This window comes from Equus caballus, chromosome 3, assembly GCF_041296265.1.
Source record: "Equus caballus isolate H_3958 breed thoroughbred chromosome 3, TB-T2T, whole genome shotgun sequence".
Taxonomy (NCBI): domain Eukaryota; kingdom Metazoa; phylum Chordata; class Mammalia; order Perissodactyla; family Equidae; genus Equus; species Equus caballus.
The window spans coordinates 212966-226455 of NC_091686.1; the positions used below are offsets into that span (position 1 = coordinate 212966).

Genomic DNA, 13490 nt, shown 5'->3' on the forward strand with positions numbered 1-13490 from the left:
AGGCACAGTGCCCTCAGCGGGCTGTCCTGGGGCCGCAGTGCGCTGTCCCCAGGGGCTGGCACATACAGGGCCCCCGAGGGCTGGCAGTCAGTCAGCAGGTTCTGCCTCTTCATTCTCCTGCACTGCGGCTGCTGAGAGCAGGCCCCGCCCACGTGCTAAGTAAGGGTCAGGTCAAACCCCACCTCCAGGACCCCAAGTGTAATCCTCTTGAAAGTCCTCCTGGATTGACTCAGCCCACACAGACCTCCCACCTCTGAGTGCCCATTCTTCTCTCCCCACCATAGTATTTAGGACTTCATTAAATGCTGACATAAGGGAGCAGGATGGTACAGTGGTTAGGGGCACAGATTCTGGAATCCAATAGCCTTGGTTCAGATTCCAACTCTGTAAATCCCCAGCTGTGTGGCCCTGGGCACTCTGAGCCTGTTTCCTCTTCAATCAAATAAGGACACCAACCTCACTTGCCTCCTGTGGATGTTGTAAGAATAAAATGAGATGATGCCTGTGAAGAGCTGTGCCAGTGCCTGGCAGGTGGGAAGTGTTTGCTTAGCCCAGCTTTTAGCTATTATTACTGCTCTAAGAGCTGCTGATTCTCAGTCCTACTCTATATTGCAATCGCCTAGGGAGCTTGTGAAAAAAAAAAGAAGGAAAAAAACCAATGCCTGAGCCTCACTCCACACTGAGTAAGTTAGAATCTCCAGGCATCGGTATTTTAAAAATTCCTTCCAGGTAATTCTAATGGGTGCCAGGTGAGAACCAGTGCTCTAGGCTGGCAAAAGCAGGGCCTAGACCTTCTCCCGTCTTCCCCAGTGCTAGCCCAGTGCTGTGCCGACAGTAGACACGCAACCTTTGCAGCCAGTCCATTGGCTGTGTTCCCGCTGAGGGGCTGCAGTTAATTCCTTCCCTTGCTCAGCTTGGAAGACCACCCCTTACCTCGGATGTGTTTCCCCACCACCGTAAGGTGACTTGGTCTTGGCTGACGGCCCTGAAGTCAACCTCATGCCCCACTCTGAGGGCCGAGGGTCAGGCCTGCTGGACAATGTTCCTTGACCTGTACCCGGTGCAGCCTCCTGGCCGGTGGGGCCCTCGTTGACTCCCTCGGGTGCTGCAGACAATTCCAGGCCAGTCCCAGGGTTCTTGCTAGATGCCCCAGGAGCTTTGGTTTCCACCTCTGTGGGCAGCAGCAGATGGCCAGGGGGCACCTGGGCTGGGCCAGGAACTCCATCTCCCTGCCCTGGCAGGGCCTCTGCCTGGGTGAGTAGGTCAGATCCCATCCCTGAAGCATTGATGGGAGGCAGCCACTCCACTGTCCCCTCTGGCAGGTCCACCTTCTGGCTCTCTACAGGAAAACAGGCAGGAGAAAAAGCACTCCATTTTCGAGGCATCTATGCCAAAGATATTGCAAAGAACACGCCGAAGACAGTTCAGTGCAGCACGTGTATGACAGCCAGACTGGGCACAACCCTAATGACCTTCAGTAGGGGGCTGGCTGACTAACCCAAAGGACCTCCGGTAGGTGGCTGGGTTCACGCAAGGGGTGCTGCATCAAAAAGCTACAAAAAAGGAGAATGAATACCAATATATGTGCATATGGAGTGATCTCAGAATATACTGTAAGTGAAAAAAAGCAAAGTGGAGAAAAGTATGTATGCTATGCTTCTGTTCACCTAACAATGGAGGATGTGTGTGTGTTCATGCATACATGCTAATAACCACTTAGAATCTGGTCTAACGAGACTGGACCTCATAGGAGAGATAAAACAAAAACTTTAAATGGTTACCTATGGTGGGGGCTGCTGAAGCAGGATACAGGAAACAAGGATAGATCCTTGACTTCTCTTAATATACCTTGTTTGTCAATTTGTCTTTGGAATCATGTAAATATTATGCAAAATTATAAAAGAAAATTAAAGTTTAAAAAAGCAATCCATAGGGACTGGCCTCGTGGCCGAGTGGTTAATTTTGCACGCTGTGCTTCAGTGGCCCAGGGTTTCACCAATTCGAATCCTAAGCACGGACATGGCACTGCTCATCAGGCCATGCTGAGGCGGTGTCCCACATGCAAGAATTAGAAGGACCCACAACTAAAATACGCAACTATGTACCAGGGGGCTTTGGGGAGAAGAAGCAGAAAAAAAAAAAAATGAAGAAGATTGGCAACAGTTGTTAGCTCAGGTGCCAATCTAAAGAAAAAAAGCAATTCATAAAAATTTAAAGCAAAGTGAAATGTCATGGTGGTGGCACAGGCTACACAGAGAGGCACTACTCCAAGTAACTTTAAAACATAGCAGTTAACTGCTCATCTCTCGTGGGGTATACATAAAAGACAAAAAGAACCGCAAAAAAAAAGGGAAGAAGTTTCACCAGTTTTTCCACAATCACATTGTTGGTGGTGGTGGCATTTTTATTCTGATATTGTTATGTGTGCAATGTAGGAGAAGCAAACGGGGCCCCGCTCACCTTCCCAAGGCCCCGTGGTTCCGGCTTGCACGCCTCTGGTGCTCAGCGCATGCTTTGGTTTTGCTCCTTTCTCTTCCACTTGCTCTTTGTTCTAAAAGAACAAGAGGAAAGGCCCCATCATCATCATCAATATCATCATCATTCAGGCCACAAATATTTGTTGAGCACCTGCCGTGTGCTTAAGACAAAAGTGCTGAGGTTATTTCACGCAGTCTCACAGTAATACTAGAGGGTAGATACTCCTATGCTCATTTTAGAGACAAAGACATTGAGGCCTTCCCAAGATCATAAAACTTAAAAGAGGACAAGCCCAGTTTTAAACCCAGAATCAAGTCCTTCCCAATACATCACCATATTGCCAGGGAAGGGCAGGCCAGCCCCTGACAGGGGAGTCTAAATAGACTGCACCTCAAAGTACCTAGACCATGGATGGAAAATAAATTTAATCATAAAAGGCAACTCAGATCAATTGGTCACGGATACTAGAGTGTTGGTTTGGGTTGAATTCTGAAGTCAGATAAATCCATGCTTAGGTGGGGAAAGAGTGCCACTATCAATTCACAATGCCTGCCTGGGAGCTGGACAGGTGGATCCACGGTCACCCCTTTCCAGGACAGAGGTAGAGCCAGGAGCACAGACTCTCAGACTCTTCAGCCAGACTCACTTGGTTTAAACTCCACCTTTACCACTTGGCCAAAATTCTTAACTTCTCTGCAACACTTTCCTCATCTGTGGAATAGGGAGAATAGTATCTACTCATAAAGTTAGTGGGAGGGTTGGGGAGTTAATTTGTGGAGTGTTCTAAGAGGCATGCCTAGCACATGGTAAGTGCTCAATATCTCTGGTGATTTTTTCCTGCCTGAGACAGAGAGTTGTCTGTGTTCCACAAGCTGATCATGTAAGGACACTCGGAGCCCGGCCCAGAGAAGCTCCCAGCAGCTCTTCCTTAACTCTGAAGGGCCCACACCACACGGGCGCGTGGCTCACACGAGCTCTCCCTCTTGAAACAGTCGCAGCACTCAGTATTTCTAAGTGCAAGTATTTCTAGATGGTCTGACCCTTGCTGGGTCCCCCTGGCTTCTGGGGGTGCTGAGCCTTTGGCTGGTGAAGCCCCTAAGACTTTTCCTGGCACTTGTCACAGCAGCAGTTCTGGCCTCAGCCCAGAGCCCGAAGGCCCACTGAAGGCCCTTGTCCACAGAGGCCCCAACAGGGAGCCCAGAGGCCAAAGAGAGTTCAAGAAGCATTTTGTTTGGCTCGCACAGTATTTTTAAATTTTTAATTTGTTAAATGTTATCAACATTTTAAATCTAGGAGATTTTTATATTAAAATTCTAACTTCCCTGGTGGGGTGATAGAATTGTTCCATATTTTGATTGTGGTGGTGGTGATTTGGGTGTTTAACATTTGTTGAACTGTATACTTCAACCGTACATATTTGGTATGTCGATGTGTGGTTTATTGTACGTAAATTATGCCTTAATAAAACTGATTAGAAAAAAAGTATAGGTTCCCAGCTTCTCTTGAAAAAAATCTGAAGATTTGGCAACCCTAGGGCCATATGGCAAAAGGTGGCGAGAGCAGTTCCCTCTAACCAGGACACCACAGCCCTCAGCGCTCTCGAGTGTCCCCTGACATTAAGGATGAGGTTGGTTCTGCTGTTTTCCTAACTGTGCCCACCTTTCTCCAGCCTGTGACCTGCTCGTGCCTTTGGGATTCCAGGACACCGAGCTTTGTCCTCCTAATGGTAACAACACAACAGTGGAAACACCTAGCCCAGCGGCTGGCATGCGGTGGGCACTTGATAAATAAAGCCAGCTGCTGTCACCACAATTATCCCCACCGTCATCAGTGTGACCTGGACGCCTTGCTCGGCAGAGACCACTCCCTGGGCCTCCTCCTGCAGACTCTGTCCCGCGCCCGTGTAGCGGGGGAGCTGGAGGCATCATCACGGCCTGCCTCCCGTCTCACCCCACAGGTGGAAAGGGACTCGAACAGACTGTCCTTGGGCAGCCCTTGTTGGGCTCAGATTGTCCTCTCCTTCCTCCTGTCTTTGGTGTGGGCAGGCACACCCACACATGCACACGCACACACACAAAGCTGATTTTGTCTTCAGGACTCAACCTTTGGTCCCTGCCTTGTCTGGCGCACCCAGAGGAAGCAGGAGAGACTCCAAACACCATTCTAGAGGACTGGGGTCTTCTCAGCAGCTGGCCCATGATTTGAGCCCACCCCTGGCTAAGCCTGAACTCGTCCTTCATGAGAAAGCACCTGGCTTCTCGTAATAATCGAACTCATTATTACAACCAAATGAAGTGCCACTGGGCACTTCAGAAGACCCAAGGAGGACCTTCAGGATATCCTGGCATAATTTTCAAATTTTACAGCCAGTGCTAGCATTTAATTCAATTCCACAAATGATTACTGTGCCTCTACTCTCTTAGGAAATACAAAGAGGGTCTCCAGAAAGTCTCCATGATGCACCGTTTTCAGCACCAACAAGGTGATCAGTAGCTGGGGCTCCGTCTCATCTACTTAACAGCCCATTCTCTGACCTCTCCTGTGAGACCCATCCTAGCTGCCGGACACAGAGGGAAGTAGACGCCTCGTGGCCTGCGCCAATAAGGAGCTGACAGCCTGACTGGAGACGAGATCCAAAACTATAGATGGTTACTGAAATCCGTCCTAAACACAAGGACCAGAAGAGAGATCAACCACATGCCAGGGGAGCAGTACAGACAGGAAACGTCACGAGAACTCAGAAACAGAAGGTTCTATGACTTCATCCTATCCAGAAATGCCTAAATTCCTGCAGCACATGTGAAGGGCTCTTACAAATCGGTAAGAAAAAGGCAAAAAACTGAAATAGAAAAGAGGGAAAAGCACATGAGCAGGCAGTTTACAGAAAAATACAAAAGGTTTTAAATCTATGAAAGATGCTCAAGTTTCTAGTAAAATACATACAAATTAAAAACTACAATGATATACATCATTCTACCTACTTTCGGTTATGTTTGAAATTTTCCCTAAAAAGAACTTTACATTTTTTTATGAAGTAAAATAAAAGAGTTAGCTTTGAGAGGTATATAATATAACCGACGGCCTTATTTGAATCTTGACTCAAATTTTAAAAAAGCATAAGAAATTTGAACACTGACTTTGGTCGTATTAAGTTACTGTTTAGGTATGATAATGGTGTCATGACTATATTTTTAAAAGAGCCCTTATCTTTTAGACATAAATGCTGAAATATTTATGGAAGAAGTGATCCAATGTCCCAGATTTACTTCAAAACAATCTGGAAAGAAGGAAGTGGGTGGGGGAGGGGATGAAACAAAATTGGCCTCCAGTTATGGGCTCGCCGGGTCTATTATACCAGTCTCTATTTTTACAAACGTTGGAAAATTTTTATGCTAAAATGTAAAAAAAAAAAAAAAAGCAGATGCACAATAAGATCTCAGTTTTTATTCACCACACAGGCAAAGAATCAAAAAGCTGCATAATATGTGTTACCAAAAGTGGCGGCAACAATTATTCCCATATGTTATAAATAGGAGACTAAGTTAGAGTGACTTCTTGGAAGGTCGGTTTTACAAATTCACCCCTTGGCTTAGCATTGCCACTTTGGGAGTGCATCATACAGATAACTCACGCTTCTACAGACGTTCACTGCATCGTTATCTATAATAGCTAAAATGAGAAACGATAGAAACAAAACAATATGGGACTGATTGACAAATGAAGACATAACCCCAAAATGGAGAGCTCTACAACTTTAAGAAATAAGAATGAGGAAGCTTTCTAGGTGCAAATATGAAATAATGTCCAAAATATATTAAGTAAAAAAAGAAAAATCAAAGCCAGAACAATGTGAATAATATTTGAGTTAAAACAAAATAAAGTGAAGAGGTGGTGTGTACACCAATGTGCTGATGGCTGGACCACGGCCGGACGGCCCCGCAGGACTGGCCCCGTGATGCTCAGGAGGATGGCTATCCCGGAGACCAGGAGACGGGCAGGAGGGAGGCGTGGGCTCTCTACACCACAGGAGTGTGTTTGCCATGTGCATATGTTAGATTAATGCTCCTTTTTAAAGCTGAAGTTGGTTCTCAGCGGCAAGGGCAGAAGGCACACCTCGCACCGGGGAGGTGCGGAACGCAGGGGGCTGGGTGCAGGGCGCCTGCTCTGGGAGAGGCTGCAGGGCAGGGACAGAAGAGGTCAGCAGGGTGAGCCCCGGCCCGCTGGGGGTGGGGAGAGAAGGCAAACTCCTGCAGCCTTGCTCTGAAAGCCTCAGTGGCTGACACCAGGTGAAGGCTGGACCCCTGTAGACCCCAGATTACCTCCTGCCAGAGGCAGGTGGGTGGCTGCAGGGATCTGAAATGGTGGCTCCAAGCCGTCTGAGTGTTGCTAAGTGGCTGATCCTTAGCTGTTCCCAAACAGAGTGTTGACTCTACACACCTCACACACACACACACAAACACCCCAGCCCAGCCAAACCTCCATTAGCCAGCAGAGTTGATTATGCAAACCTTGGGAACAGCCGCTCCCAGAAATGCCACACTCCACCCCCAGGCTCCGGCTCCCGCCTGCCCTGTGTCCCCCATGGGTCAGTGTCAACACTCCTCTCCCCACAGGCAGCTGCACACTCTGCCCACTCTGGCACAGAGCAGGCTGGGGACAGGAAGGGAGAAGGGTTTGGGTTCCTGAATGGGGGCTCGGTCAGGGTAAACTGACGCTCCCCACCTGTCTCCCACCCCAGGTGTGAAGGCACAGAAAGGAGCAGAGAGAAGTCATTGGGATGTCCAGGGAGCATCATAGTCCTCCTCTCTCTAATGACCGGTTTATCCCCACTTCTAAGTGCCCTGGGACTGCCCACGGCCCCACAAACCTTGCCAGGGCGCTTCCTCTTCTTTTCCCTGGGAAGAGCAGCCAGTTAGTGTCCTGTCTGGAAATCCACCTATGACCTTTAATGTTCCATCTCTCCTTTTCCCCATCAACAGATCATGCAGGAGGCACAAGAAGGAGACAACAGCCCCCCACCTCTCCTAAGACCAGCCAGCTGGCTAGTTTCCCAACCGGGGCCTCTGGGCCTCCCTTCTAGCCAGAAGGGCCTTGGGGCAGGAAAGAAGGAACCAACCTCTGCAGGGCCAACGGTATGGCTTCCTTCCCCCCAGGGGACACTTTCTTGCATGATGAAATCCACCACCTTCGAGTTCTGGAACACAGCCCCCACCAAAGCTATGGCCTTGTCCACGGCCACCATCATCCTGAAGAGGGCTTCAAGTCTGGCGCCATGCTGGGCAGCATCCTGCCGCATAGCCCTCACCAGCTCCAGGACCTCTGGCCACCCAGCCTGCGCATCAGCTGGAGGAGTATGGCTGGCCCCAGCCGGGCCCAGAACTTGGGAGACCTCTAGCCGGTGCAGGCCTTGCTCCAGGTGGCCCATGCCTTGGTACATGCACTGCAGTTTCTCTGTGACATCTTCTTGGAAATGCAAGAGTTTGTCAACCTTTTCATTCAGCAGGTTAAGCTTTTTGTCCATGGTAGTTAAGCACATCTTGCCTGACACCGGCAGCCCCGGGGTCCCCAAACTATCGTTGGAGGCTCCTGACATCCTGATGCAGGCTTGACAAGGGCGAGGAACTGGAAGAGCCACAGACCCCTGGTGTCACTTGGGCAGTGGTGTCTGGAAGTCCATTGTTCTTGGTAGCGAACAGCCTGGCCCTGCAGTACCACCCACACGGAGGGCCTGGCTTGTTCAGGGAGCCCAGGGGACCAGGCTCTCTCTGAGCCTTTGCCTTTCTTATCTCCCACTCTGTCGCGGGCCAGGAGTGACAGGCTGGGTTTGGCCCAGACCTTTCTCCTTGGGGCCCCTTTGACATCATGGCAACATTTAACATTCCTCTCTGAGAGGCTGCTGATGGACAATTATTTTAAGAATTTATCCAGGGCACAGGCAGGAGTTCGTGTAGCTAAAACTAAAGGTTAGAAGAGAAGGGGTCCTTTAGGTAAACAGATCTGAAAGCTGGACTCTACAAGGGGCCTCCAGGATCCCAGGGCAGAGTTAGAGCTTCAGAAGCCCAAAGCACTGAGGAGCAGATGGTGTCCCACCCGCCACACACACATCTAATTCACAATAAAAAGCAAGACCAAGTATAAATATGAGGCCATTCTGATTTTTGCCATGATGAAAATTTTGAGGCTTCTGCAAATTAAAAACAAATTTTTGGTGCCCTGACTTCACTGATGACCCAAACATATATTTATATTTAGGTTGCCTGTAGGGTGAGTCTGCAGGTCTCTCCCCACACGGGGCCCTCAGTCACTAGTCACTTGTACCTAAAAATAGAAGTGAGGGACAATGGCCTAGGCTACTCGCCAAGTGCCATCTGCAGGCCATGCTCCTCGCAGAGCGAACCAGGGCACATCTGCCGTTACCCCCGCTTCCCCAACAATGACTACGCAGGTACTGGGCACTCAACCTCTGAACAGAAACAGACACAGCAGGACCCTGGAGAGCAAGGGGGCCCGTGCTTCCTGTGGTTTCCAAACGTATTAGACTCAAAACCCTTGGTTCAAACAGAACTTTCACAAAAGCATCAATAAATGAAGCAGACAAAAAGAGATGCGCAGGCTGGCATTGAGGGGGCACGTGAGGGGGCGCCACAGAGTCCCAATGCTGCCGGAGAGCAGTTGACTGACACCATTTTCTTCCAGGCGGTCACAGAGAGAAAGCAAGGACAGAGGGGGAATTCGTCCAAGGTCGCCCTGGCACATGGCCTCCTGAAGCTGCAGCCAACGCTGGCACCAGGGAGGGAGACTTCAGTGTCCCCCAAGCTTCCCCCTTCTGAATAAAAGCAATCATGAGAATAAACTTTTTCCTGGAAATCTGATAGCTAAAAGCACCTTGAGATCGTTTTGCTATTTTAAGCTACAGGTGAGCCCTAAACACACTGTGCCTGCTATGCAAATACAGCTTGACCACACACCCCTCATTATCTGCCCTCTATCGGGACAGCTGCCCTAAGCAGCCCATGTAGAAATCCAGACCTTTTTCTGGGGAACACAGTCCTGCGTGTCACTGGTGGACTAGCCTGGAGCATGCTCAAAAGAGCCCTGGTCTGTTATAGTCACTGCGGTTTAAAACAAACACACAAATAAACAAACTCTCCTTGGAAAAAGAAAATTGGGAAAGACTGCTTCAGCCCCTCTTGTGAATTCACCATGCGTCTCAGCAGGACCTCATCTCCACAGAAAGAAGCCAGCCTCTGGCCAGGGACTCCCTCCGTGCCCAGCACTTCCCAGTTAGTACTTCCCTGCGGAACTAGGGTTCCCTGGCTCAAACTTTGGAAAGTGGGGTGCCTGGAGAAATCTCTGGAAGTCTGGCTCTTAGTCCAGGGTCTGTCCTTTAGTAGGTGCAGATAACATTTGTGGAATGAAGTCCCCACCAGTCTAAAGAGACAGACCCAGTCTCTGGGAGAGAGCTTCCACCAATGCACACCACAGCCTGCTTCATTATGACTGCTGCCGAAGGGATCTTCACAGCAACTGGCATCCAGGCAAGCCCCAGGTTAACTGACAGTCCAGACGCACCCACAGGAAACAAACAAATGCCCCAGACACACATCTACATCAAAAGCTAATTATTTAATTAAAAAAAGATTTGCCCCACGTCTCCCTTAAGCAACACGTGATTGCAAGGCAGCTGGCGTACTAGAAATGTGGCTGGTTTGCCATCCACTGTTCCAGAACCACTTTGAAGTTCCCTGAGGCCAGAACAGTGCCTCTTAGGCTTGCCTCCACCCCCAGGCACACCAACATGCCTGGTACAGGGTGGGTGTCAGTACAACTGTATGGAAGGAATGAACTAAGGAGGCTCCAGCTGGAAGCAGGAGGCTGGGGAAGGAGGAGGCAGCAGCTGGGGTTTCCCAGAACAATCAAATGAGCACAGGGTGGGAAACCCTGACAATTCCCAGAAGTACGCTCTGGGCCCCTGTGGGAGAAAGTTCCGAATACGCGAACAGGAGAATTCACTGAGGCTTCTTTGATGAAAAGGAGCAGCCAAGAGAGCCAGCTTTGAATCCCTCTCATTCCTCCTCCCACAAGAGAAATGAATTTCTGAGCGCATGGGTTCTCCGAGGGCCGATGTGCGGCTTCTCTCCAACTCTCCCTGCTGCACAGGGCAAGGCAAGAGTCATGGGCAATTCTTTTTGAGCAATGGTAACTGACCAGAGGCTAGGGGAGGCATTCCACCCCCAAGTCCAGAGCACACAGACCAGAGAAGAGGCTGCTGAGCTGGATGGACACAGAGTAGCAAACCCAATGACACCTCATCTCTCCTGGGTGAGGACAGGGCAGCTGACCCCCTCCTGGAAGAACACCGGCTGACTTACCATAGGCTGAGGTCAGCACACACTGAACCCCAAGACTCCTCCTTGGTCTTTCTGGTGACAGCCAGCTTTCCCTGTGGAACCCCCGGGAGACCTGTGGACCCTGAGACTGCAGGTGGAGTAAGAGGGGAGCAGAAATGCAAGGCTGAGGAGCCCATCCCAAAGCGCTGGCTCTCCTCCTGCCCGACTCCTGCACAGACAGGCACGGCTAGGACCGCCCCCACCTGCCCTGGAGATCAGAGGTCTGTTTCTGGAGAAACTCAACAGTCCACAATACAACAGTTCTACGCTGGGCCTTGGGGGTCCCTTGGGAGCTCCCATCTGGCCATCTCAACAAAGCCAAGCAGTCAACCAGCCTGAACCACCCACCTAAGCTTTTTGTGCCTTATTTTGAAGTATCCAGAGACAAAAAAGTATTACCAAGTATTCAAAGAAACTACCCAAGATGAAAAGGGAAGCCCAAAACAGATAGAAACATAATTGTGGAAGAAACAGGGAAAACAAGAACTAGAAGAAAGTTTCAAAAAAGCTCTCACTAGTAGCCACAGAAAAGTGTGAAAGGCTATTCCATCTATTAAATAAGAGAGCGGGGCTGGCCTGGTGGCGTGCTGATTAAGTTCCCACGCTCCACTTTGTCAGCCTGTGGTTCACGGGTTCAGATCCCGGCACAGACCTAGCACTACTCATCAGGCCATGCAGTGGTGGCATCCCACTTAAAATACAGGAAGACTGGCACAGATGTTAGCTCAGCGACAATCTTCCTCAAGCAGAAAAAGAAGAGGAAGATTGGCAACATATGTTAGCTCTGGGCCAACCTTCCTCACACACATACAAAAACAGAAAAGGGTGTTATGGAAAAAGAACAAGCATAGAATAAAGGAGAGTTTGTGAAATTAAAAACTTTAAATCCAATATAGGGATTAGAAAATAAAGATAACATCCCAGAAACTAGAACTAAAAGATGAAGACACGTAGGTTAACAGAGAAAAGATAAGAAAGTTAGATAATGGATCCAGCGGGTCCCACATCTAATTAACTGGCGTTTCAGGAGAAGAAACGAAAGAAAGAGGGAAGGAATTTATCAGAGAAATACTACAGTCATTATGCAATTTTAGAACACAGGAATAAAGAGACGATCAAACTTCCCCAAAACTTAAAATAAAAAAAGAAATCACATACCAAACACCTGGACTCAGAATGACATCAGACTTCCTGTCCTAAAAACAGCTGGATGCAGGAAGACGGGCTTGATGTAAAATTCTAGATGAGAAAGCATTTCCCCTTAGAATTCTGAGGACAGTGCACCATTGTCAGAGGACAGAATGAAGAGTTTTAAGACTTGCAAGGATGTAAAAAATGTATGCCTTTCTAAGGAAGCTGCTTTAAGATATACTCCAGCAAAATGAGGGGCTAAACAAATAAAAACCAGAGCTCTGGGAAACAACAGCTTCCACTTAGGCCCAAAGTTGAAGCAGGAGGATGGAGAGTCCCCAAAAGGGAGAACTCCAGGGGGAGAAAACAGTACACAACATAATATAATTAAAGACGCGCAGGAAAATGTTAAGAGCACAGGGCCTGGCGTCTGACGGTCTGGATTTGACTCCTGCCTTTGCAGGGATTAGGAGGGATCGTGGGCCAGTTGATTGCACCGCTCTGCGCCTGCGCTTCCCGCCGGCAACGGGAGAGGAACAACGCCTCCTCTCCGGGCGGCCAGGCGCCTCGCGCGGTGCTGGGCGCACAGTGAGCGCTCAGGTGTTAGCCATTGGGATGATACCGGCAGACAGGGCAAAAGGGGAACAAAAGGAATTCAAGACTCCAAGAAAACCAGGGGTCTTACAGGAAAGAGGGAGATTAAAGTACATAATTGATTTTGCAGTAAATGATATTTACAGCCATAAGGCAAACGCTTCATTAAGTTAAAAGAGTGATCTATCTATTGTGAGGGTGGGAGAGGAAGAGTGGGGAGAGCGAGAGCCGAATCTTTATTTCTCCTAACAGGAAGTCCACAGATAACGCACAAAATCGCGGAGGAGGGACGCGGAGGCGAACACAGGAGAAACGGCTGCAGGGCTCCAGGCGCGCGGGCGCGGGCGGGCCGCGGCTGGGGCGGAGGTCGAGGGCACCGCATGGAGGGGGCGCGGCGTGGCGGACGCTGCGCAAGGTGCGTGTCCACCACGGGTGCGGCAGCGACCCGCCCTGTGCTGACAATCAAGCACCGCGGCACTGTTCCGAGCCGCGGGCCACATGGCCCCAGGAAAGGTGCGCTTCTCCACGTCACACGAATGGGCGGGCTGGGCCTGCGCGGCCGGGCGCCGACTGAGCCTCTCCGAGCACAGCTTTCCCCGTCTGCGAAGGGGCTCATGGTGCAAGGAGCACAGGGCTGTCAGTAAAACACTTAGCACAGCGCCTGGCCCGCGGTGAGCACGAGAAAACGGCGGGGAGTGGAACTCACCGCCCCTACCAGCCCTCCCACCCAAAGGTCATCCACAGAATGACAGGGTGCTCAGGCATCTCATCACAGGGTGGGGGCAGGAGGAAGAGGGGGCGTCTCCCCAATCCTAGATCAGCTCCCCAGGCACCCAGCCGGGCGCAGGCCACCTCCCCTGCGTGCACTGATAGCTGACGTGCACTCAGAAATGCAGA

General features: G+C 50.0%; 1 protein-coding gene across 9 annotated transcripts in view; it reads right to left on the bottom strand.

Annotated features, from left to right (window-relative positions):
• Positions 1 to 13490, bottom strand: part of MYLK3 (myosin light chain kinase 3) — a 76060-nt gene that overhangs the window by 39402 nt on the left and 23168 nt on the right. For 5 of the 9 annotated variants that reach the window (XM_070262880.1, XM_014738321.3, XM_014738322.3 and 2 more), the window contains exons 2-3: positions 2461 to 2551; positions 934 to 1339 (exon numbers count right to left, since the gene is read on the bottom strand). In XM_070262880.1, coding sequence (XP_070118981.1) covers positions 934 to 1339; positions 2461 to 2551 — 497 coding nt within the window. Of the gene's footprint in view, positions 1 to 933; positions 1340 to 2460; positions 2552 to 7345; positions 8324 to 12026; positions 12509 to 13490 lie in introns of those variants that run through there. The other 4 variants (XM_014738317.3, XM_001490251.5, XM_014738323.3 and 1 more) reach the window with 3 other exon arrangements.